Genomic DNA, 26,441 nt, shown 5'->3' with positions numbered 1-26,441 from the left:
AGCACTGCATTGCTAACCGGAAGGTCAGCAGTTCAAAACTACAGGCCCCTCTAAAGGGGACAGATGAGGCTGTCTACTGCTATACAGATTTACAGTCCCCGAAATCGTATACAAGGTCACTTTGGGTCGACATCGACTCCCACGGCAGGGTTGTTTTTGGCTGGCTCTTACTGGCATGTGGTGCCATCAGGCTGATGCTGACTCACGGTGACCCCGCATGTTACAGAGTAGAGCTACCCGCTTGCACCATTAGGCAATGAAGTTGATGCCTAATCAGAATCTGCTTAAGGACTCTACCCCAGGGGCCACCTGGTCATTGGAAATGAGCAGTGGGCAGCCTGAACTCTGAGAGGCTGAGGTGGGTAGGCCCGGGGTGGCCATTCCCCCCAAACCTTCAAAGGGGTGTTTAAAGCCCCATAACCCCTCTCAGCAGCCTGCCATCTACAGGCCCTCCCATAAGGTTCCCCTCAGTTCCCTGGGATTCCTAGACCATGAGGTAGAGCGATTGAACGTGGATCTTGATGGACGCCCCAGGAGTCTGTATTTACTAACCTCACTGCTGGGCATGCTCAGGGATCGCCGTGTCTGGACACTGCTGGCTTAGGCTTTAGCAATCAGGCCCCTGAGCAGAGAACTGGCCCCGGGCTCAGTGTGGGTTCTGTGCGGGATGGTGAAAGGGCCGGATGATTAAACCACAGCCCTTGGTTAACTTGGATTTCAAGAAAGCTTGTTATTCAGCTTCAAACCTATTTGGGAGGTGCTGATAATCCTTTGCTGGCTGAATGTTTCTCTTTGGCACCGTTGTGGTTAGGAGTGGTTGGGGATTTTGTTTGTTTGCTGGTTTCATCTTTTGTACTAAGGATAGGTGGGAAAGTGTCTCTCTGTAATGTAATATTTGCCTTTGTAACCGTTTTGCAGTGTAGGGATCAGTGGCATTTATGACATTCATAATGTTGTATAATCATCACCTCTTATCTGTTTCTGAAAAGTTTTGCATCACCCCCAAACAGAAACTCTCTGCCCCTTAAGCAACAGCCTTTGTCCTTCTCTGTTCTCAGCCCCCCTTGGTGCCGTTGAGTCGATTTCAACGCATGCGCTGCCCCGTGTGCATGTGTAACAGAGACGAACTGCCTTGTAGCGTTTTCTGGGCTGTGCTCTGCATGGGAGCAGCCTCTGAGGGCTTCGAACCTCCAGCCTTCCGGTGAGTTGTCAGGTGCTTCACCACTGTGCCCCAGGACTCCTTCCTCAGCCTCTAACAGCCACCTGTGAACACTTCTCTCTCGGCACTTACACTGGGACACACAGCGTTGCCCTAAGGCGCCTGGCTCACTGCATGCAGGAGAAGGTCCTTTGGGGTCTTGGTCATAGCAGGTGCACAACCTCATTCCTCTCGGTCCCCGAATAAATGTCCGTTCTACGATCGTCATTCACCTCTTGAGGGACCCTGGGGTCCATCCTCCGCCTTCTTGAGACCTCTCTGGAGCACTTGTCCCAGGAATGCACGGTGGTGCTGATAGAGTATGTTGGAAGAATAGCAAAGCACCGTGGGTGGCCGGAGAAACAAACAAGCCTGTCTTGGGAGAACTACGGCCAGCGTGCTCCTTGGAGGCAAGGATAGCCAGGCTTGTGGTCTCATGGACTTTGGACACGTGACCAGGACAGATCAGCCCCTGTGGAAGGACAGCGAAAAAGAGGAAGGGCCGCAATGAGACGGGCTGACCCAGTGGCTGCCCTGGCGGGCTCAAACAGAACCGTCGTGAGGATGGCGCAGGCCCGGGCAGTGTTTTGGGCTGTTGTAGACACACTGTGAGTTGGCACCGACTCGCCTCCCCTGACAGCAGCCACACCGCAAAGGGAGGGCCCGTGTGTACACGTGAGGGGCTTCCTAGCTGCTCTCAGGTGCCCGTGGAGGTGTGCAGATCAGTGGGCATAAGTGAGCCACCCCACCCCTGACTTCCTCATGATCAACAGGCCCTCTGTCTGAGACGCCGGTCCTGGAGCCGCCACCGAGCTATGTTTAACACTCACTTCTATTTCTAGATGAGGCAGGACGGTGAGTTCATTGTCTGGTCAATGCCAAGGGCAACTTCCCCTGCCTGCCCTGGATCCCTATGCAGAAGAGAGGATATCTCTGTGGACAACCCTCACCCCGCAAAAAAACCTTCCTTTGGGGCAAAAATCAGCCCACAGTTATGACTGGGGCTGGAGTTTCATATGTTGCCAGCCCAAGACCGGCCTGGTTGAGAATCAAACAAACGGACCATTTTATATTTAAGAGTGGTTTGTTTTTTTAAAAAAATCATGTATCAACAAAAGATCTATGGACAGTCTTGTACATTTCACATTGCTGAGTTCACGACCAATTTACATTTTTGGGTGCCTTTGGGTTTCTTTCTGTGGTTTGCGATCCCGAGGAAAGTTTACAAAAGCCGCCTATTCACGGATGGGGAAGGTTGCCGGTGTCCAGGGAGCGCCGTCATGGTAGGGTGGAGGGCACAGAGCAGGATTGAATTTTGCAGCTGGGCAGCCCCTTCTTCTCTTTTTAATTGGAAGGGATCTTATATCGACCAATCTATCTTGTTTCAGAAGACCTGGTAGTGGTGGGGCTTACGTGCTGGGCTGCTAACCACAAGGCCAGCAGTTTGAATCCACCAGCCGCTCTGTGGGGAAAGATGAAGCTTTCTACCCCTACAAGGAGTCCCAGTCTCGGAAACTCATGAGGACAGGTCTATCCAGCCCTGTGGGGTCGCTGTGAGTCAGAATGGACTGGTTGTCCGTGCGTCCGGTTTAATCCTCTTGCCTTAAATGAGGCAATTGAGACCCAGCGTGGTGAGTCCTGATGCTACCTGGCTACGAAGCCCTGCAGGACAGACACCCCTCCCTGAAATTTTACTGGATCAAACCTTCTCAGCCCGTCAATTCCGAGTTCTGTGCGGGATCGGACGACTGGTCGTTAAAGAAACCCACGGCTGACTTTTCCCCAAGTTGAAAGCTCTTTTCAAATGCATGGCTCCATTTTGGGGGTGCTGTCTCTGCTCCTCTTTGCCTGCATTTTTGCTTAGAGTCAATCTCCGCCTCTGAGCTGAACTGCTCGGCGGTGAGGCCCTTACTGTCTGGATTGCCTCCGGTGAGCCCCCTGCCTCCATTCTGATGAGAGCTGCGTGGGAAGGCTGCTCTCCCGCTGGGGTGCCGGCCTTCGTGTTGGAAAATTGGACAATTGAGTCATCAGCATTTTGGTGTGTGTTGGCCATGTCCCTGAGTTCTAAGGGGCTAGCAGATTTCTCTAGTGTGAGGTGAGGCTGACTGCAGCTACAGGAGGCGCTCAGCAGAGCTCTCCGTGATGGGAATTCCTGTGGAAGCAATGGGGTGGGGTGCATTAGTTCTGGAGAGGCCACTGAGGGGAACAGAGCCCCTCGCCTCCCTGGGTAGAAACCAGATACTTTCTGGCCTGAGCTGAAGTCACTCCAGGTACCAAGCTGTACAATGACCGTGGCCACGATTAAACATCTCACGAGGACTATTTTGTGTCAGGTGGTGGAGATGCAGGTGGACAGCCTAGTTCTTTGTAGTCTATGCTTAGTCTGGAAGCTCTGCTGAAACCTGCTCACTGAGGGGGACCCTGGTAGCATTTGAAATCACGGCAACATAGCCTCCAGCATCGCAGCAACACACAAGCCCCCCAGTACCACAAACTGTGAGAGGCAAGTGGTCTCTAAGATATCAAGTGTCCAGCACAGCATGGTATAAGCGTAATCTTTTTAATATTTAATGTGTGCCCCTTGTTTTTTCTTTCCTCTACCTTGCGTGTGAGTGGAGGGAACTAGAGGCATTGGGCTGTATGTCTGTGGCTGTGTGTGGCGTGTCTGTCCGTCCCCCCATGTGTCTTTGCATAGGTCTTGCCTCTAAGGAGCATTCTGGTTCTGTTTATTTCAAGACGGAATGGTCGGTTCTTTTGGCAGTGCATGCTACTTTCAATTTTCTTCGCCAGCCACAAATTCAAATTCTTCTCTAAGTACTGACATTAAACCTGAGACTTTCTTTAAGTTGCTACACCATGACAGGGAGGCAGCAGTGTTCTGCCACTAGTTGTCCAAATGTCCACTGGGGCCAGATCCATCCTTGTACCTGTGCTGCTGGTGGCCCCAGGCCTCCTTGGTTTGTGGAGGCATCTCGCCGGCCATCTTCACTCTGTGTGCCCTTTCCAGCTGGGATCGAAGGACGCATTGACTCCAGTCTGACCCTTAATCCACCCAACGAAAAACATCTTTACACACCCTGCTCCCAGATCATGCTCCCAGGAACCAGGTCAACATTGATTTGTTTATTGTTTTTTTTTTTTTAATGGTAGAGGGGGCACAATGCAATCTGTAACTATCACCTCATATGTCAGGTCTCCATGGTCTCACCCATCCAGTGGAAATGGCGGTGATTCATCCTGCCTCTGTGACCTTGTGAGAGGCAGCGAGGATGAAGGGGGACCAGCCGTGCCACGGGGTCCAGTGACATCACTTCTGTATCTGAGATGGGCCAATGGGACTGTGCCATCTCCAGTGGTGTTTCCTGAGATCGGCCATACAGGTTCCATCATGGTGACTTCCAAGCCTCACTGTGTGTGGATACCCCTCCCTCCCACCCACCCCCAATCCTCATTCCACTGCCAGGCTGGCCGTGCTCACAGCTTGCAAGTTAGTGTGAAATCACCCTTTAAGCAAGACATAATTGGAGAGGTGACAGCTGAATGACTAGCCAGACCAAGCTGCCCAGGGGGATGCTGTGGAGAACCATCTGGTGCTATTGAATAGCCAGGTCCCCACTCTGTCCATGAGCATTAATAATGAGCATGTCCCCCGACCATTACCTAAGATCAACCCGAAGCATCCAGTTGCTTTTATTCTGATGGACACCTGTTAAATAATATTGCATCTTGTTTTCAGGGCCCTTCTGTTATTTCATCAGGTAAGACCTCTGACTCGCACCCTGTGTCCCCACCACCCCACTTTCCCCCACGCACAACTTACAGATGGGGCAGAGACTACTTTCTGCTTCTGTTACTGAGAGGACGCATTCCAGGCTGAAGGTAGAAGAGAAGCGATTGGTTCCTGGATTTGACCAGCAGTTCTAATACTGTTGAGGCACAGGACAGCCAAAAGCTTTGACTGTGTACTTGATGACGCCGTGCACCCAGAGACGTGGCGGGGTGGCTGCTGGGGACTGATCCATGATGGCTGTCTTGGCTGTGATCTTTATGGGGCAACTTGCCAGACCGTTGTCCCTCAGAGCCACTGCCTGCCTGTCAGCATGCAGCTTGAAATGACCGTGTGACTGCGGCTCCTGTACCTAAAACTATAGAGACATGATTGACACGAGCCATAAAGACAGGATCCCCAGCTGTCAAGTCAGTTCTGACACACAGCAGTCCTATGAACAGAATAGAATGGCCCCTGTGGGTTTCCGAGGCTGTAAATCTTCACAGGAGCAGAAAGCGTCCTCATTTTCCCATAGAGCGGCTGGTGGGTTTGAACAGCTGACCTTGTGGTTAGCGGCCCAAAGCATAACTCAGGACACCACCAGGGCTCCTTAGATAAAGGCATGCAAAAACAACTCCTTGCCATCAAGTTGTGGTGACTCATAGCGACACTATAGGAAAGGGTACAACTACGCTGTGAGTTTCCAAGACTGTCACTCTTTGTGAGAGTAGAAAACCCTATTTTTCTTCTCTAGAGCGATTGGTGGTTTTGAACTGCTGACCTTGAGATTAGCAGCCCAACATGTAACCACTGTGACTCCAGGCTCTGTACATAGAAGTTAGTATCGATTAGATGATTATAGGCTAATATAATCAATTTGAGAGCTTATTAGATCAATGAGTATAGACTTTTGGCTACTTGTTTCCAGAATCCATGCGAATGAGTTTTCTACCTTCCACTTGGAGTTTTAGAACCCTCATGCACCATAGCCTTACAGATTCGTGGATAAATGAAGACGGGGAAGGATAAAGCTCTCAGTGGGTCAGTGTGATCTGAGCAGGGTTGAAAATCCTGTAACCGAGACTCCACGCTCCACACCAGCTCTAGAATTGGGCCCCGTAGAAACTTTCTAGAAGTTGAGGGACTCAAATTCTGGGCTTCCTGCACCTGCGATATTTTGCTTTGGGGATATCGCAGGGCTGCGGGGAATGGGTCTTCAACTTCTGAGTTGGAAGAAGGCGGGTTTTGTTTTTTCCTACTTCAGCCTGCGTTTGACTCGCTTGAGCAAACAGAGCCACTTAGCATCTGTGGATCCTGCACACTCCCTGGGAAACGTAACCTGAGCTTTGAGTGGTGACAGTTGAGATAAGTCACGGAAAGGCCAAAAGGCAAGAGTGGCCTCTCCTGCAGCCTCTGCTGTGTGTTCTATGGATGGCCTTTACCCATCAGTCTTCTCTGATTAATCGGTGCTTCCTGCAGCCTCTTAGGGGCCTTTGATTGGTCCTGCTCCCAGGCGTATCGACTTCCTGTGATTTGTGTCAGACCTAGTCCGGTGCAGATCCCCTGGACGTCCTAGTCATATTCGCTGATAATGTTGTTGGCTGGTTGCCAGCCAACATGGTCTGAAAGAAGGAAGCGTGCTGGCTCCTGAGCCATGACTACGTTTTGCCAGGGGAAGGGATTGGCAGGCCTTTCTTTCTAGTCCGTCTTAGCTTGGAAGTTCCACGGCGCGGCGCGGCGCGGCGCGGTGTGGCACGGCACGGCAAACCGATGGCGGGCAGTGTGTACCAGGGGGCTTAAAAGTTCTGGGAAAACCGAGTAGAGAGCTCATGGAATTTTCCCGCAAACCTTTGGACGCTCCCTGTGCTGTCTGCATTCTGGCCTCTCCTGATGCGATGTCTGAAGACGGGAGGGAGGTCTCATCAGCCTTCCTTCTAAGGAGCCGGCCCGGCTGCGCTTCTCCCTACACAGAATTGTTTGTGCTTCCAGCAGTCCACGGGTGCATTCGGTACGCTTGGTCCACGCCATCATTGGTCAACACAGCAATTCTTGGATCCATACAGAAGGCCACTGCATTTGGTAGAGAGAGGGTCAGTGTAAAAGAGCAAGGTGGGGTGACTGTATCAAGGGGCTCCGGTGGAACGAAGATGGCGAAGGTGGTGCAGAACCAGGCAGTGCTTTGTTCTGTTGTACATCTGTCTCCCCTCTGCTTTGCTCTACCTGTGCTTCATTCCAAGTATAACTCTGTCACCCTGTGTGTACGAAATAGCTGTAGCGGAAATGGTGATTAATTTAGAAATATCTACCCCAGACTTTTTTTTTTTACACTGTGCTAGTTTTAAGAAAACTGGTAATTATGTGATAAAAGGGCAGGACCTCAAGGCACTCTGTGGTGCAGGGAGTTAAGCATTGGACTGCTAACTGAACCAGGGGCAAGTCGAGCTCACGTCAATGCCGGGAGAAAGGTGAGGCTGTCGGCTCTGTAAAGATGGACAACAGTTTCTACTTTGTTGTCCAGGGGCACCATGAGTTCGTGTAGACTCGATGGCAGTGGGTTTGGGGAAGCAGAACGTTAGAGAATTCCTTGAAACCATTCATTGACAGGAACGTTGTCTGGGATTTCTCCCTCAGCAAGATCTAGGGCGCTTTTCAGGATGAGGGTCTTATCCTTGGGCAGTGCAAAGGGTGACTGCTCTCGGCTGCTAAGGGTCAGAGGCCCCAGTTCCTCAGAGGACAGGCCTGACAGTCTTCTCAGGAGGAGTCAGCTATTACAAGCCCCGTGGAGACCAGCGCTGCCCTGCAGCCCGACTCTTGGTCAGCCCCGTGTGTGTCAGGATGGACTGCACTCCAGATGGTTCTCAGTGCTCGGTCCTTTCCCCGAGTAGATCAGCAGTCTTTTCTTTTGAGGTACATCCCCCCACCCCTTCAATGAACCTGAACCTCCAGCAAAACTTGTTAACTCTTTACACCCCCTGGATCTACAGCATCGGCAACACTCAGAGATAACAAGCAAACACAGACCTGTAACAGCCAGCTAGCAAATCGGCCATTTACAAGGTGTATCTTAGACAGGTTACCCAGCCTCCCTGGGCATGCTTGCACCTGTAAAATGAGAATGACGAAGCCTTTCAGGATGGCGGTGAGGACAGGGGTGGTGGGGATGTCTTAACGTGCACTCACATGCTGGCCCGTCAGCAAGGCACAGAGTGAGGACTTAAATCTGCTCTGCTGTCCCTGTCCCCAGCCAAGCCGACCCACCGCCTAGCACACCTGGCCACTGCCCTTCGAGGTGGACGAATGGTGGGCTCTCCTGTTGCCTTGTGGCGATGACCATCTACAAACCCTGTCCTCTTGTTTGACAGTTTTTAATTTGGCTGCACAAACAGACCCTGCCTGGCCAACCTGGAAGGAAGGTTAATATCCAAACATCGCTTGTGTGTGCGCACGGCATACCTGCCTACGAATCAGCTCCCAGAGACTTACATAGGGCTCTCCCTACTTCCTGGAGAAAGAAGGGGCTTGGGAGTCTCCATTTACCCCCCACCCCCCACGCCAAGTTGCGTTTTTAGAAGGGCAAGGAAACAACTTTCCAAAGACCAGCCATTCCTCTGGGAGCATCTGCTAGCTGCAGTGGCTCTCCCCCTCCTTGGGCCCCTTGGAACGGCCCCCCTCTTTAGTGGGACTATGGGGGGAGGCCGGGAGGCGGAGGGGTGGGAGCAGCGAGCGAAGCATCCCTGGGCATGCTTAATAGGATGCCCTGCAGTGGCCTTTCCCTTGGACCAGATTTCAGGAAGAACAACATTGGAAGTGCATCCTTGCTTCCTCCGGAGCCTGAGTGCGCTGGCTCGACCCCCCACACCCACCTCCTTCCTGGGCTCCCCTCTCTCGATCTGTGCCTGGATCTTCTCCCACATTGGCTTGGATTCCCCTCACCCCTGTGTCGCTTCTCTGTGGCAGCAACACGGAGCTGGGCCGTTGACAGCCCATGCCAACATTCAACACACTCTTCGTGTCCCCCTTCTTTCTCGGGGGCGGGGTGGGTGAGGGACACGGGAGCGGGAAGAAACCCGCAGCAGTGGCTGCCCCCATGGCTTGGTCCTCTTGGGGAACACTCCAGCTCTTTGTTGAGAATGTCCCTAGCTTCCGGCAGCATCCTGACCACTTATGAACCGACACAGATCTAATGTACCGAAGCCGTCATTTCTAAATAGAAAAAAACAACAACACCCCATGGATAACGAACTGACAAGAAGGCATGACAGCCAGGCTCACAACTGTGTTACCGTCTTTTCTAGAATGTACATCTGTCGTGACATGGTATCCCTGGGGGGGTGCAAATAGCGAGCAGCCTCCGCTACGAATGGAAAGGGTGGCTTTTAAAAATGCTCTACACAGAAGCACCTCGGCAGACGGGCAGGGCAGTCTGCTTCTGCCCCCAAGCGCTCTGTATGCAGCGCCCTTGGCCTTGAGTCAGCACCCTGGAGGGGCACCCTCAGTAGGAACCGACTAGTGATAGAGCTTTACAAAGCTGAGCTCCAAGTCCTGGGCACCGTGTGAATTCTCCAGCTGTCACGTAAGGCCCGTCTCCACGTTTGCAAAGTGCTGACTTTTACTCACAGCATCATTTGGGGGGCTGGTGACTACACTGTGAGGCACTCACAAGGTCCCCCAAACCACGTGTGGCGTGTGGCACGATTCCCCTCGTCGTGGATAGCTTAGAGCAGACTGGAGGGGCCACGCTGTGAACAGCTCTGCGCAGACGGTGCTCGGCTTCTGTGGAATTGCTCCCTTGCTGTCATTTCCCGAGAGCGGGATCGCCGGGTCTTCATGGCTCTAGTGACGTCGTGCAACTGAGGATATTTTTAAAGTCAGCGTTCTCCCCATTAGCATCTCGTGCCAGAAAAATGTCAGAAACAAAATAAGGAAAGGAGAGAAAATACAAGCGAACAGTCTGAAAAAGAACTCCACCTTCAACTCCCTGAGACACACTGAACAGCAGGCAAGGGTTTGGGCGGATGCGCAGCCACCTTCCTAGAGTGAGCAGGTCTTTCTTGGCGGCCACCTCTGTTGTGTGTGGGCCCTGTGGGACCCATGGGGCTTTTGAGGCTATAATCATTATGGGAGCTAATAGCTGGGTCTTTCTCCCAAGGAAGCCCCTGGGTGGATTCGAACCACTGACGTCCTGTAGATGCATGACTATGCCACCACGAGCTCTCCTTGTCTTTCTCCATGGGAGGATAACTGTACACTTAGCTATTCTGTGTTGCAAGGCCCCATCTCAGCGTCCCACGGCTGCCTCACACACAGTCTTGAGCAAAGTGAACATGGCTAGACCTGTGCTGAGAACCCCAACTTTTTTTCCCCACCAACGTTGGTCAGAGGGCCTGGTGTCTCCCCAAAGATGTCTGAAGTGCTGACCCCAGTGCCTATGACCATGACAGTGAATGGGAGGTTCTACGGGAGGGTCCTCATCCCATCGGAGTGAGTCCTTGTGAAAGAGGAGAAGGTACACAGGAGGCTGGCCCCGTGGAGATGCCTCTACGAGCCAAGGAACAACAGAGACCGAAGAGACCAGGAAGGGTCCTTCCCAAGAACTTTCAGCAAAACGGTTCTGGCCCTGCCTTCAGAAATACAAGGCAATGCATTTTCGTTCTTGGAAGGAAGGACCTTTTCTTTTCTGCAAAGGATCATTTGGGTATTTATGACATTATTCGAGGGCCATGCTAGTCAGATATTTCCCAATGTGATGGACGGCACTGCCTCTCTTTGTTGAGGCGTGTTATGCCAACTGGTACTGATGGATTTCATGGGCCTTACGTGGCCCTTGGGCACACCATTTTGTTACGGAAGTCCGAAGGGACCAGTACCAATGGGAGTAATCGTCTTCTCTAATTCATGGCGCATTTTCGTGTTCAGTGAGATTTTGGGTTGGACTTGGGGTCGCTCTCGTCAGGAGAGTTAGAAAAGGGGCTTTTAGACGTGGGAAATGGTAGCTCATGATGGCGTATCACGCACTTGCCTGAGAGCAGACCCAACTCCGACATGGACCTGGATTAGCTCAGGTAGTCCCCATGGCAGCCCTGGCAGGTGGGCAGTCCTGTGCTTCCCCTTTTACAGGCGGGGTAGCTGAGGCCAGGAGCGGGACGTGGACTCTCTAATGGAGTAGAAAGCCGGGGGCAGGGCGAGAAACACGGAGAAGCAGGCAGCATGGATGTTGATGCAGCTGCAAGCCAAGGAGACCATGTATCCCCAGGAGCCACCCAAAATTAATAAGAGGCAAGGGAGGTTCTTCCTGAGAACTTTCCCAGGGCACCTGCCCGCCGACACCTTGATTTCTTCATTTGGGCGATCTACGAGGTTTTGGTTGTTTTCATCCGTCCAGCTTGTGGTCAGTGGTTACGGCAGTCCTGGAAGAGTAATTCCCATATACCCGGTTCACGTCCAACGTGACCTTGACAAGGACTTTACCTAGGTTCCTTTTCCGAGCCTCGGCGACCACTTTCCGACTTCCTGTCTCTTCACAAACTCACTTCCGGTGTCAGTTTGGGACATTTTCTGACCTCAGTTTGTCTAGTCAGAAGGGAGGACGGGACTCCAGTCTCTTAGATTCTTAGTGCCTTTGGTTTATGAAATGTTTAAAGGCAAGCGACCCCCTAGCAGTTTCCTTTTATGTCTTCAGACCTCAAGGAACGCCTCCTTTCTGCCCCTGTAGCACCCACAGGACCCCCGGGGCCACTCAGGGCAGATGATGGGCTCGATTCCAGCTGACCCCGTTAGCTGACTCCCTAGAGGCTGTATTGGGAGGGGGACGCTGCACTTGAAAACAAACATGGGTGGCCTGCTGTCGTTTCAGCTTCAGTTGCATCTCTTGGAATACTCACAACTGTCCGTTGGTCCAGGGATTATCGTGCCAATAAATCGGCCCAATTGGGTTCCTGGGAAATGGTCCTTTACTTCACTGATTTGAGTTTAGAAAGGAGGAAATCATGGCGAGGCTAAATACAACCCGCGGTGGTGGGTGGACAGGATAGGTCACTGTTAACTGCCCTACGGCATTCCTCAGTTCGGGCTTTGGCTCCCCAGACTGCTCGTTTTCAAAGGAAGAAAATGTAAACCAGGCGGGCAGTTGCTCCCAATCCACCTGCTGCCTTAGAATCCACCTTCTCACTCACAGTGACCTTAGAGGACGGTCACACAGCCTCCTCCGGCTCCCCCGACTGTCCTCCTCCCTGGAGCACACTTGCCACGGCTGTGTCCTGAAGAGCCCCTGAAGCATTCACACCCCCGATGCTCTGGCTAGCAGCCAAGTACCACTGCATACAGGAGAAAGAAACGGTTAGAAGCTCTCAAAGGAAGGGTAAAGTCCTGGTTTGTCCATCAATCTTTTTTAGGAGAGCCTATTTGGGTTGCTAGCCACAGGGTCAGCAGTTCGAATCCAACAGCTAATCTGAATGAGAAAAATGAGGCTTTCTACTCCTGTAAAGATTTATAGACTAAGAAGCCCACAGGGGCAGTGGCACCCTGTCCTATAGGGTTGCTGTGAGTCAGGATCATCGTGGCAGTGGGCTTACTTGTTCTTGGTACTTTGCACTCAGAGTCTACGGGTGGTACCCGTGGGACTTTGGAAGAAAGGCCTGGCAGTCGACCCTCAGGAAAGCCAGGGGTCACAAACCCAAAGAGCCTAGTCCTACTCTGGCACTGTGGAGTTGCCCCAAGTCAGCATTGACTGAGCGGCAACTGGTTTCAGCTTCTTGACTTTAAGCTCCTTCTGGTCTTGAGGGGCTGGGGTGGGTAGGAAGGAGACATGCTGACTGGGGCTTCCAAGCCTGATGGGCAGGGGCAGCTGGTGACTCAGTGGTCAGCTTCCACGTGGCTGGCCAAGCAGTGGGGTGGGCCAGGGAGGGCAAAACCAGCCAGGTCAGAATCTCCAATGGGCTACTTTCCACACCCAGGACCCTGGCCCGGGTCAGGTTCTGAAGTCCACAGAGAACCTCCGCTGAGAGCAGAGGAGAGGAGCAGACACAACATAGGACCCGAAGGCCACTGCACAGGCGATTTTTCCCTTCAAAGGCAGACAAAGGCCCCCTTTGCCTTGGGGCCTGGGCCGCCACATCGAAGCCACAGCAGGGCCAGGGGCAGGGGTGAGTGCGTGGGGCAGAGGGTCTGAGTCGCAGGCCCCACACGGTCAAAGTCTTTTTAAGGCCTTGTATTAGAAAAATAAACCCATTAAATAATATTGCCCCCCATAAAAGCAGGCTTTTAATGGGTTCTACTATAGCGCTCCCACCACGGTGGCCCCACCGCCGCAGCCCGGGAGCCTGTCTGCCGCCACGGGGAGAATTTAATCTTGCATGGCGGGAGCGGGATTTTACAAGCCTGGCCGTGGTTTCTGTGCCGCCGCAGTGTTGCTGTGTCCTCGTGCACCCAGGCCAACTGCCTTTCACAGTTTACCTCGTTTGGGGTGGAAATGAAGAATGAAGTCATAAATGAAAGGTAAACACAACACGTGCCCACCTACCCCCCACCAGCCCCCTACTCTTCTTGAGGTCCCCGGGAGGAACAAAGAGCCAGTGTTTCTCTTTCAGCCTAATCCGATTCTAATGGCTTTCTGGCCTACCGGCATTTGCCCATAGGTGCCCCCTTCCCCAGGGAGGGCCGCAGAGCATGCGGGAGGTTGGTAAAAGTGGAGACGGGACGCCGAGGTTGAGGGTACCTGGAACTGCTCTCTGGGCCTCTGTGGGTGAGCGAGGGGCGGAGGGGCCTGTCCAGGGAAGGCTGTCTTGTCATCTTCCTGGTCGCCAGCTCGTTCCTCTGCAGAGCTGCTCGGTGGGTTTGAACTGCGAACCTTTTGGTCAGGAGTCTGAGAACTCTGGTCCGTGAGCCAAATCCAGCCCACCACCTGTTGCCTTTGGACCTCCCTGTCACCCAGTTGCGTCTTACTCATAGTGACCCTGTAGGACAGGGGAGAACTGCCCCTGTGGGTTTCCGAGACGGACTCTCTTTACGGGTGGCCAAAGCCCGGTCTTTCTCCCTCGGAGCAGCTGGTGGTCTCGAACTGCTGACCACACCATTCGCAGCCCAGTGCGTAACCACGCCAACACCAAGGCTCCTTGTTTCTGTATAGCCCCAAGAACTGAGTATGGATTTTAGACTTTTAAACAATGGGGGGAGGAGGGAAGGGAGATCAATATATATTTTTAAAAATCAGAAGAAAATGCCCTGATACTCCTGGCATGTGAGAATGATATTATTTGAAATGCCTGGTGCTCCCGACATGTGAGAATTACATGACATGAAATGCCTGGTGTTCCTGAAAGCTCCCAAGGACCCCAGGAGAGGCAGAGTCGGACTGTACTCCACAGGTTTGAGATTGACTGCCAGGCCTTTCCTCTGTGGCACCCCCAGGGTGAACCCAAACCCCCAACTTCCCTGTTGGCAGCTGGAGGTGTCAACTGCTGACTCCCCCTCAGGGACCCCTCACTGTCCATAACCCGTGTTCAGGGCACACAGGTGCGTCCGCTCTGTCGGTGTCATCTGCGGCCACCGCACGCTGCAAAGGCAGCACCACGCCACTGGAGCCCTCGTGATTCGGAGCCTAAGTGGTTTCCATCTGGCCCCGGTGTCCTGGAATTGGTGGGTTCCTCTCAGCTGTCCATGTGGCCCCTAGCGATAAGCTGGGGGAGAACTGGGTGGGAAGGGGTAGCTTTTCCTGCATCCCTTTGAGAAGGAACCTGCCAGGTATGGAGAACCTTCCTCATTTCAGGTGGGCTGTTCCCCCTGGGTCAGCTTGTGGTCAGGTGACATCTCATCAGCTCCTTTGATGGTCACACCTCCTCTGCCGCAGGGCAGTGCTCAGAGACCCAGGTCTTGGCCATCAGCTGTTAAGTCCTGAAAGGCTGGTGGTTCAGACCTACCTACTGACTCCGTCTGAGGCAGAGACCTGACGATCTGGTTCTGGAGAGATGACCACACGGAAACCCCTGTGGAGCAGCTCTGATCCGTCCCACGGGGTCCCTAGGGGGTCGATCCGCAGTGCCTAACAACTTCCCAGGCATTGTTTAAAACGCGTGCCGCAGATCAAAATCAAAACACCAAACTCATAGCCACCAAGACGATACCGACTCAGAGTGACTCCAAAGGATAGAGTCGAACTGCCGCTTGGGTTTTTGCGACTTTACACCTGACAGAAGTAGGAAGCCTCATCTTTCTCCCGTGGAGCCCCTGATGGGTTCAAACTGGTCACCTTGTGCTTGGCAGCTCAGCCCCTAGCCAGGCCTTCTTACCTCTACCAACCAGTAGTGTAAATTCTGTCCCCCCAAACCCTCTGCAGTGGGGGAACACATGCATGGTTGAGAAACCTAAGACACGCCCCCCTCTAACCCCCATCAACCCCCGTGGGAAAGCATCGTTCAAGCAACTGAAACTGAAAGAACAGTAACCTCACAACCACCCAGGGGAGCTAGGTACTTACCCATTATACAGTGTCCTCTTGCCCATTCTACAGTGAAGGCACGGGGCACTGAGAGGCTAGGTAATTTTCCCAAGGACACACAGCTGGAAGAACCAGGGTCGATCCCGAGGATGTCTAGTGCATGGGGACACACTGCTGCCCTTACACAGGGGCGATGCTGCTGGGCACGAGACGGGGCAGCTTTCCTTGTTCCACCCAGGCCACTGTGATGGCAGTCCAAGAGGAGCATGTCAGACCTAGTCACTACCGCCGGTGAGCCTGCAGCACCGAGTAGAGCAGCCTCTGTGGGTCCCCGAGGCTGTACGTCTTTGTCTTTCTCCCTCGGAGCAGATGGTGGGTTTGAACTGCTGACCCGGTGGTCTGCAGCCCACCCTGCCACCCACGAAGCCACAAGGGCTTCTCTCCAAAAGAAAACTGCCTCCTGGTCTAGAAGAGAGGTTCCTTCTCGCCTCCCCCCTCTCCCGGCACCATGTGAGGCGGGCGTACCTACAGGGGGAATGGAGGTGCTCTGTGGGGAAAAAAATAGAAGGGAAAAATGAATCATGCATGTCCCTTTGAAAAATGGCTCATGGTGGCCTCCATGCCATGGGATCCGGGGGGAAATTTTTGCTAATTTTTTCTCCTTTATTACTTGGGAATATCCTGCAGGTTGCAGACGGTTCACAAACACTTGGCTGTTACCCAAAGTGGGAGAGCTGAGCCCCTCCAGAGGCAACTGTGAAGAAAGACCTGACCATCTTCCCCCAAAAAACAGCCACAGAAAACCAAGGGAGCAGAGTTCTTTCTACTCGGACACATAAGGGGTCGCCAGGAGTCGGGATTGACTTGTTGGCATCTGTTTTTAAATGCTAGCCTTGCCTGTCCACTACCACACACCCCACTGTGTGCTAGCCCTGCATGTCCAGTATCACACACCCCATCCTTGTGGCCACAATGTTGATATCCTCACTAAAAATAAGATCATTCCCAAGAGGCTTTGGGGATGCCACTCCCCTCAGGTGGCCAGAAGCGGAATTCCAGTGGGGGCAGTGGAGGCATCTGCCGAGGGGTGGCCAGACCTCTGGCGTGTCCAGCGGGCCGAGCCCTCCTGGAGAGGCACTCCCAGCATTCTCAGGATGGGGATCAGAGGCTGAACGGTGTGGGATCTTAAACAGTGTCGCCGAGCCTGTTGGGAGCTGGCGCTCTCTCAGCTCTGTCTGATCTGTCTGTCATAAGTAGCCTCGACTCAAAGAATCTCAGGCTCTTGCTGCTTGAAACGTCCTGTGGGAGAGGCGTGCTGGTGGCTCAGGGGTTCAAGCGCTCGTCTGCAGATAGCTCAGCCGTGGGAAGCCACCAGCTCTTTTTCTATAGAGACTCACTAACAAACAAACGTGCTGCATTGAGTCCAGGCCGGTTCATAGCGACCATGGAAAAGGGTAGAAGGATTACCCGTGAGGGCTTCTGAGGCCACGGAGCCTACGGGAGCAGAGGCCTTCCCTGTCTCCCTTGGAGAGGCTGGTGGTTCTGAACTGCTGACCTGGTGGCTAGCAGTCTGACCTGTAAGCTGTAGCCTTGGAAAGCCCCCTGGGCTGCTCTACCCGGCCCTACGGGGTTGGGATGGTTTCGAAGGCACGTGTTTGGGGTTCTGTTTGGGGTTGTGGAGAAGGAGCCCCTGGTTATGCAAATGGTCAGTATGGGGCCCCAGCCCATCCTGGAGCGTCCGGATGGCAGGCCTCCTGGAGATCTGCTTTGGGGGGACCCCAGCCATTGAAAACCCCGTGGTGCACAGGTCCACGCCAAAGTCCAGGTGGCCAAGTCCTGGAGGGGACCCCTTGACTCCGAGGTTTGGGTGTGGGGAGGACAGTGGCGTAGGTACAGACACGAGTTAGGGGCAGCAGTGGGGACCAAACCCCCTTGGGTTCCACGCCAGCTACCTCTGCCTTCCTCTGCTTGCTTCTTCCGTCTGCTCCCTCCTTGGTCAGACAAGCCCTGGTTGCCCTCTCTGACGAGCCTTCGCTTTCTCTCCCCAGTCATGCGGAGGAATCCCTTTGGCGTGGACATCTGCTGTCGGAAGGGGTCCCGCAGCCCCCTGCAGGAGCTCTACAACCCGACCCAGGTAAGCCTCCCAAAGGGCTCACTTTCGTGGCTCGGCGTTCGGGTTCCATTTTGTTCTCGGAATGGTTCGTGTGTTTCTGGCCGCAAGATTCCAATCGCTTGATTCTTGAGATTCTGGGCCGTTTCCCCCCACGGCTGTTGTTTCCGTCCCCCTTTTTCTGTATACCGTCCCCAAACGCCCGCCCCCACGTGAAGTGTCTAGATCAGGGGCAGTGCCTCCCGTGGTGTAGGATGCAGCTTGCAGACCTACCTGGGGTTTGGCGTTGGGAGACCCCACAATCCCAGGCCCCATTGAAGAGCTGGCCTGCCTGGGCTGTCTCCTGTGACAGGCCACTGAGAACATGTGTGCAGACAGGCAGACTCGCCTCCGCTCCACAGCCTGTCCTTCAAGCCCAACAATGCCCCACATGCGCGTGCCAGCTTGTCAAGATGCCTTCGTGTTCAGGGACTCTTTGCTAAGTGACTGTGACGTGAATGTGACTCATTAATTTAACAAGGCAGCCAATGTGGACTCTGTGCCATCAATTAGGAAAAGAGCTGGCTACTCTGTGAAGGACATCATTCCAACGGGGCCTGGGTGGGGGCTGGGGGATCCTCCTTGGAAAGCCAGGAGCAAAGTTAAGGAGGTCTGGTTGCCATGGTGATGGCTTCCGTGGTGTGTGTGTGTGTGTGTGTGTGTGTGTGTGTGTCCCCTGATGTGGCCACTCCAGGGCTGGGAGCATTCATTAATTAGCACTTGATGCTGAGAGCTGATGAGTGAACAACGATTGACAACAACTGTCTGTTTTGGACAGCTACTGAGAAGAGAAAGAGGGGAGGAAAGTTCTGGTTTAGCTCTGTTCTCTCGGCAGAGAGTTCTTAATTTGTTGGCCAAGGTGCTTGGTTTGGGAAGGACAGTGCTGGGTTTCCAGATGTCCTGCCAAGGGGTGACAAGGAGAATCTGCTTACCCCGTAGCCCTTCCATCTCTTCCCTTGTCTCTGTTTCTAGAAAGGACACTCCCCAGGGCGACCACCATGAGTGATCTAGCCAGGTGAACCTGCCCCCTCACCCCCCCACCTCGATTCAACACACCGTCAGATTAATAAAGCTACTGGTTATCAGAGGCGCGATAATAATGAGCCAAGCAAGGCAAAAGAGATCCGACTGACTTCGGATGGCGTCCTTAATGGAACCCCACCTCAAGTCTCCCGCTTTGGGAGTAGTGTCGAGGTATCCTTGACCTGGTTCCGTGGGAAGGAACTCCACGGGGAACTTGAGATTTGGGGTTTCTCTGGTCAGGGACTGGTTTCATGGCTGCAGGCAGGGGTCCCAGCTTGTTCATAACCCCTGTCCCCAGGAGTCGGGGACTCGAGGCTTGGACAGAGGTGGGGTTTCTGAGGGGCTGCTTGGAGAACTGCACAAGCAAATCAGATGCAAGCCATCGCCATTCCCACCCTCCGATCATTTTCTTCTTCAAAACCAAACGGTCGGTGCCCTACCGCTTTCCCAGGTGTTGGGGTACCGTGGGAAGGGCCTCTTGGGGTGGCAAGTCCATCACTAGCACCTAACACAGAGCCGGGCCTAGGACGGGCGCCCCCAAATATCTGTGGTTGAGAGCGCGAAGATCCAGCTCCAGATTCGCACTTCACCTCTAACAGGTGTGCAACGCTGAGCACACGCTGAGTCCTTGTTAGGAGAACTCCAAGCTCACTACCAGGAGTCAGTGCCGGGGGCTGGGCCGGGGTTCCGAGACTGTAACTGTTGATGGGACTAGAGAGCCCAGTCTTTCCCCCCTGGAGCCGCGGGTGGTTTCAAACTGCAGACCCTGGGGCTCGCAGGCCCTGTGTAACCAGTAGAATGGCTGGCTGCTTGTCGTCGGGTCGTGGCTCGGAGGGTAACTTCAGGAGCAGAAGCCTGGGCTTCCAAGCCAGACTGGGTCCCAATCCGGATTCATCGTTACCACGCTGCAGAGCCTCCTTGGACTGCTTCTCCTCCTTCAGCACTTGAAGGTAGCCACTCCCACCTACGGGGGCCTTGAACCGAGCCGGTGAGGCTTCTGCTTGTTCCTTGGGACCCGGTGTGGGGGAAAGCAGTCGCTCACTCGAAGGGGCAGTGTGACCGCAGAGGTGGAGCGTCAAGGAAGAGGAGGGAAGCCTCAGGGAGAGGGGTTGGCACAGTCGCCCAAACAACAGCTCATCGGGAAGATGAAGTCAAGAGCATTTCACTGTTAGGCAGGGTGGACTCCCAGTCAGCCAGGTAAGCACGGCTTACCTAGGCTTATTTATGACTCTGTAGTGAGCGTCCAGGCAACCGTGAGCTGGAGCTGCCCAGTGGTTGACTGACCAGCACCACCCTGCAAGGTGCACTCAGTGCTGGATCCTCCCCTGGAGTAATGCCATTCGCAGACTCATTCCCTCCCTGGTCCATGTATTCCTCCGCCGTTACTGGGTTTCCCTGTTTCTTCTGGAGCCCACGTGGCTGCCAACCACCAGGTCAGCAGTTCGAAACTACAGCTTCTCTGAGGGAGAAAGATGGGGCTTTCTCCTCTTACAAATCTCGGGGGCAGTTCTACTCTGTCTAACAGGGTCTCTGTGAGTCGGCATCCACTTGATGGCTGTAGGTTTGGTTTCCTGTTTCTTTAAAGGGGGAGGTGTTGGGCTCGTGGGGTACACAGGACATGGGAGTTTAGGCCAACAGGCCTGGTTACTCCACTTTCCCAGGTTGACGGGGCTGAGCTGACTGACAAGTTGGATCCCCCGCCTGCTTCTCTTGTAAGCCAATCAAAGAAGGAGGCCAGGCCCTCCTAGATCAGGGCTGCCTTCCTTCCTATAGTGCTGATTGTCAACTGGGCAAGATTCTTATGGACCAGAAGGCCAGGGTTTTATCAGGGAGCTCTGATGGGGTAGTGGTTCACTCATTGGGCTATTAACCACAAGGATGGCAGTTCAAACTTAGCAGCTCCCGTATGGGAGAAAAATGAGGCTTTCTGTATCTGTAAAGATTTACAGCCTCACAAACACCCACGGGCTGTTCTACCCTGCCCTTCGGGGGACTCTGAGACTTAGAATTGACGTAGTGGCACACAGTTCTTTGAGGGCTTTGGGGGATCCCTGGTGGTACCGCTGGTTAGCAGGGCTGTCAGATGGCTGACAGAAAGGTTGGAGGTTTGAGTCCCCCCAGAAGTGCAATGAAGAAAGAAAGTCCTGGTGACCCTCTATTAAAAACCAGCGCGGGGAATCCCTGTGGAATGCAGCTCCCTGTGAGACGCGTGGGGTTCCCATGAGTCAGAGCGTACTTGGTGGCAGCTGGCAGGGCTGAGGAGGCAGCTCTGGGTGTCATCTGTGAAAGGGGGGCGGGTGACTCATCCTCTGCCACCAGGAATGTCTTGGGCAAGCTGTCTAGTCCCTTCAGGTGGCCACCAGGAAAGTGTCCCTGCAGGAAAGTCACGGTGTTTCCTCGGGATGTTTTTCCTTGGCCTCGCTTCCTTTACAAGCTGCCGTGGTGTCCTCTTCCCACGCAAGGCCAGCGACACCATCTCGGAGACCTTTGGAGCTGCCTCGCGTGGGCGTTAGGAGAGGAGGAAGTGAGAGCTTGCTTCGTCTCTGAGACCGTTACTCAGCCAGCCCTCATGGGCCTTGGCTGCTGATTTTTGTATTTCCCAACCAGCCAGGCTGTTGAAGTAGTCAACCCCGAACGATGTTACCCCAGAAGCAGATGACAAACCCTCTAAGCGGTAGAATCCGAACCGTGGCCAGAGGTGGAGCTTCCCCTTCTGCTGCTGCTGACTGGAGAACTGTGTCTGCTGTATCATAGTGAAAGCAGGAACCATGGGGAGGTGGGTGGGGGCGGGGAGGAGACAAGAACCCATCCTGTGCATCCAGAAGGCTCTGCCTTAGTCACCACGTGCTGGGGCTAGAGGCCAGGTGCCCTGTGGATGCTCAGACTCTTAGCCACCCTGCAGAGCAGAGGAGAGCTACCCCAGGGGTTCCTGAGATGGGGACTCTTTGTAGGGGTAGAAACTCTCCTTGTTTCACGTTCCTTCAGAGCGGCTGCTGGTAGTTTTGAACTGCTGGCCTTGCAGGGAACCATCTAATTCTTAACCCACGGCGCCAACCAGACTCGCCATGCATCAGAACGGACTCGCTGGCAGTGAGTTTGGTTTGGTTATATAGCTGCTTAAAATAAAATCATACCCGAAGCCTGGACAGGGGTCTTTGTATGTGTTTCCTGCAGCTGCCATGATGAAATACCACAAACTGGGCAGCTAACCAGATGGGAGAGATATTGTCTCACAGCTCAGAGTCTGCACAAAGGGTGTCAGCCTGCCCTTGTTCTCCTTGACAGCTCTAGGACCTAGATTCCCAAACCCAGTGTCATGCTCACCACCACCACCCCGCCACCTCCCAGCAATGAAAAACGTTTGTACTATAGCTCCTAATCCAGGATAAAATGTAGGTATCTGCTTTTTCCGTGACCACCCCGCCCCCCATGTTTCCAGCACCCTCCATGGGGTGATATCACCCACTTTGAGAAACATTGCTCAGGGGGAAAAGTCCTTTCTCTTGTCTTCTGGAAGCCCCGATTGTCCCCAACTTGCAGCTTCAAGGTAACCCTGTAGCTGTCAGAAACCTGTCCTCCTGCGTCTCTTTTAGGAAGACTCTCAATAAGGGCCCACCTTACTCTGTTAAAATAAAACCCGACCCAGGCTCACTGTCATAGAGTCGATGCCGAATCACAGAGATCCTGCAGGACAGGGTACAACTGCCTTCTCCGAGTTTCCAAGAAAATAGTGCTTGACGGGAGTCCAAAAACCCGTTCAAAGGAGCCCAGAAAGCAGATGACGGCTTAGCCACTGGGCTGCAAACTGCCGACATTGGTGGTTCAAACGCACCAGCCACTTCTCAGGGGAAACATGAGGTTCTCTGTTCCCATCAAGACTTCCAGTCTCAGAACCTCTAGGGAGTGGTTCTCCATTTGGAGCTCAGACTCGACTTGATAGCCATGAGTTCTCCGTTAGGACTTCCTGTTAGTTTAACTGACAGACTTGTCAAAGGCCCCATTTCTAAACCAGGCGGCATTTACAGGATGAGGACTTGGCCATGTCTTTTGTGGAGGACGCATCACACCCCTGGCTCATATGCGTGGGAACCAATGAGCCTAGAACGTTCTATCCTTCGCTCAAGGTCATACCGTGGGCCCAATCCTGTGAGGATTCAAGGCCAGGGCCACTGCTTTGCTTTTCCCTTCATGTTGTACACTGACTACAGTGTGCCCAGTCCATGGTGTTCCCTATCGCCTCCTAGGCTTGTAAAAGTTGGACGTTGAATATGGAAATCCAGGGTTATAAATGAGGTGCTGCAGAAGACGGTGGAAAGTCCGTCCCATGGACCGCCAAAAGAACAAGCAACTCTATTTTGGAAGAAGTGCAGCCAGAACGCTCTTCAGAAGCAAGGAGGTGACCCTTCATCTCATGTACTCTGGGCACGTGATCAGGAAAGACCCGTTCCTGAGAAGGACGTCATGCTTGGTAAGGTAGAGGGGCAGCAAAGAAGAGGAGGGCCCCCAAATGTGAAGGATTGGCACAGTGGCCAGAACAGTGTGCTCAGAAACAACGATGGTAAGGCAAGTGTAAGAAAGACTGGAGCGGGTTTGTTTCTGTTGTACACAGAGCCGCCATGCCGCACAGCCAACTGACAGCACCGGGCCACAAAACCTTCACTACAAGGTCATCGTCTTCTCTCAGCAGTCCCGATCCCCAAAAAAGAAAAACAAAAGTCCACCCCACCATTGCCATCGGAACAAGACTTCAAAGCCCCTTGGGAAAGTTGGCCATAATCTGGTTTCGCTATCCAAGGTTTGCTTATTTTTAGTGCCCCGCAAACCTCTAATCACTTAAAAAAAAAAGTAATTGTTTTTTTTTTTTAAGTTTGTAGTTGATATTCTTGGAGAAGCTGCACCCTGATGTCGTATAATTTCCCAGTTCTCTGCTGCCTCTCTGGCCCCAAAATAAAATGTAATTGCTGATCAGCTCAGCTGTCGCCGGGCCCCGGAGAGTTCAGGAGTTGCCAACTGCATATTTGTGGGCCGCCCCGGCTTGGCTTCACCCCACAAGGCAGAGCTGCACTGTCAGCCGTGAATAGGGCATAATTGCCCTCAAATGCCAGCGAGGGCGAGACAGCTAGTCCTTCTGCCTCGCCCACCTGCCGGGCCCTCTTCCCGGTTCCCTGAAGCCTTCCCAGCCCCACTCCTGTTGTTCCAGCTCACAGAGCCGCCTACTCTGACCATTAGCCCCACTGCTCTGTGGTTACCATGTTCCAGGAAGAGGCATACCCAGCCCAGCCTGGCTGGTGTTGTCTCCCTGCTGAGTACTTGGGTGACAATGGCTGTTGGGCTCTAGGGCTGTGATTCAACTCCTATTCCAGCTCATAGCGACCTTCTACGACAGAGCAGAATTGCCCTGATGGGTTTCCAAGTCTTTACTGGAGTAGAAAGCCCAGTCTTTCTCCCAAGGAGTGTCTGCTGAGTTTGAACCGCTGACCTTGTGGTTAGCAGGTCAGCTCATAACCCACGACGCCACCAGGGTTCCTTCCAACTCACAGGGATCCTAGGTACAACAGAACAAAGCCAGCCCAGTGCTGCACCTCACTCACAATTGTTGTGAGGTTTGAGCCCATTGTTGCAGCCACGGTGTCAATCCATCTCGTGTGGGCCGTCCTCTTTTCTTTCTTAAACTAAGCAACATGTCCTTCTCCAGGAACTGGTGGCTTCTGATAGCAGGTTTGCCAAAGACTGTGAGATGAATCTCACCATCCTGGGTGCTAAGAAGTCTTCACTTGACTTCTCCGAGACAGATTTGTACGCTCGTCGGCTTTCGGCCATCTTCTCCCGCACCGTCATTCAAAGTCATGGCTTCCTCGTCCGTCTTCCTGACTCATGGTCCAGCTTTCGCAGGCACGGCAGGCAACTGAAAGTACCAGGTCTTGGGTCCTCAGAGTGACTTCTTTGCTCTTTAACAATTTAAAGAGGACTCTGTGTAGTGACATAGATGTGCCCAAACGTCATTTGATTTCTTGACCGCTGATTCCACGAGCATTGTTTGTGGATCCCAATAAACTAAAACCTCCCCAGGGAAAGGAAACAGTTCTGCAGTCCATTGTCAATCAAGAGGTTGATGGTTCCAGTACATCCTGGGCATCTTGGTAGACAGCCTATGTGCTCTGTTTCAAGAAGCTTGACCTTGGCAAGCCAGTGGGCAGAGTGCTTGGCATTCTGCTCTGCCACACGGGGTCACCTTGAGTCAGAATAGCTGGGTGGAGCTGGCTTTTGGTGTCTGAGTCTAGGAGGATTGTGTAGCGCACCCGGTCAGGTGGTCTGTAGCCTTTCTTAGGCATCTTTGGGGACCAGTGCATGATCAAGGAATCTACACCAGCAGATCAACCTTTAGAAAGCAGCAAGATCAATACGGAGGTGGGAAAGGCTCCAAAGACTGAGAATGGGCTGCTTTCTGCAGCTGAGTTTGCAGCAGCCTAATTCATCATCGCAGAAACGGCAAGCAACCAAGACGTCCTTCCACGGGAGCCCCGATCGTGTGGTGGCTGCTGCCTGGAAGATAGGCGGTTCAGATCCACCAGCTGTGCTCTTTGGGAGAAAGATGTGGCTGCCTTCAGTGGGCTGAGCTCCAGAGGAAGGATGGAAGGAGGAGGGGAAGGAAAGGAGATGGAGGCTCTGTCCACGTCCTTGACAATTGTAGGCATTTTCACATTCATCTCATTTAATCTTCACAACAAACCTTAAAGACAAGGGTTATCTATTAAGGGTTATCTATTAAACTGTGCTGTGTCTGCCCCGCCTTCTCCCCACCCCCAATCCCTTAATAAGTGTTTGAATCCTCATGCCTTTCCCTGTAGCTGGAGCTCTGTTTGGAAAGAGGGCTTCTTTGTTGTGTTAATTAGATCGCTCCTTCGCAGAATGTGTACAACTTGGTGTTTAGTGGCTACACGTTGGGCTGCTAACCTCCAGGTTAATAGTTCAAAATCACCTGCCGCTCCGAGGGAGAAAGACGGGGCTCTCCACTTCCATAAAGAGTTCCAGTCTCAGACACCCACAGGGGCGGTTCTACCCTATCCTTATAAGGGTGGCATGAATCAGAATCCAATCGATGGCAGTGAGTTATCCTGCTAAGTTGTTGTGTTAATTAGATCACACCCTCGTAGGGTGGGTGTTCAATCTCATCACTTCTGATTTTCACAAGGAGCAGATTGCCCCACCTAATTCACAATGAAAAATTCATTTAGAGTGAAATAAAAAGAACCAGGGACCACAAAAAGCAGACTGGACATACAGACACAGGTACCTTGGGAAGACGGGTACATCCACCCTGATTTGGACTTCGAACTTCCAGAGCCTCCAGGCGATCCATTTGTTATTTCAGGCTGCTGATGTGTGGCATTTCTAGTGGGGCGACACCAGCAAAGGAAGACAGTAGGCATCTTGTGACCCTATTTTCCCCCAGATAAGTTGACGGACGTTCAGAAGGCTCAAGCAATTTGCCAAGGTCACCAGATCCTCAATGCCAGAATGGACCAGCGGGTAGTGGGGGCAGAGCCGGTTGCTTTGTCTTTGTGTGTGTGTGCATGTACATGGGGTTGTTGTTGGGAGGGGGGAGGGAAAGGGGGAGGTGTTGTTATTTTCTTTATTTCTCCCAGGTGGGAAAAATGCTTCCTTGAGGTTCTGCCTCCCAGTGAATGAGGCTGAGGCCTGGGCCCTGCCCAGGACCAGCTGTGAAATTCTCAGCCAGGGGCTGAGGCTTAAGGCACAGAGCAGAAAGCACAGTGCAAGCTGCAGCGTCGACTCAGAGGGGCCCCATGGGACGGAGCACAGCTGCCTCCGTGGGGTTGTTAAGGCTGCCGCTTCTTTCTCCCACAAGAGC

At 53.2% G+C, this 26,441-nt stretch overlaps 1 protein-coding gene across 2 annotated transcripts in view; it reads left to right on the top strand.

The window, feature by feature from the left end:
* Positions 1 to 26,441, top strand: part of CHST11 (carbohydrate sulfotransferase 11) — a 258,899-nt gene that overhangs the window by 120,268 nt on the left and 112,190 nt on the right. For both annotated transcript variants that reach the window (XM_075552706.1, XM_075552705.1), the window contains exon 2: positions 17,448 to 17,533. In XM_075552706.1, coding sequence (XP_075408821.1) covers positions 17,448 to 17,533 — 86 coding nt within the window. The remainder of the gene's footprint in view (positions 1 to 17,447; positions 17,534 to 26,441) is intronic.

Source organism: Tenrec ecaudatus, chromosome 6, assembly GCF_050624435.1.
Source record: "Tenrec ecaudatus isolate mTenEca1 chromosome 6, mTenEca1.hap1, whole genome shotgun sequence".
NCBI classification, from domain to species: Eukaryota; Metazoa; Chordata; class Mammalia; order Afrosoricida; family Tenrecidae; genus Tenrec; species Tenrec ecaudatus.
This window is presented reverse-complemented; position numbering and strand designations above follow the sequence as displayed.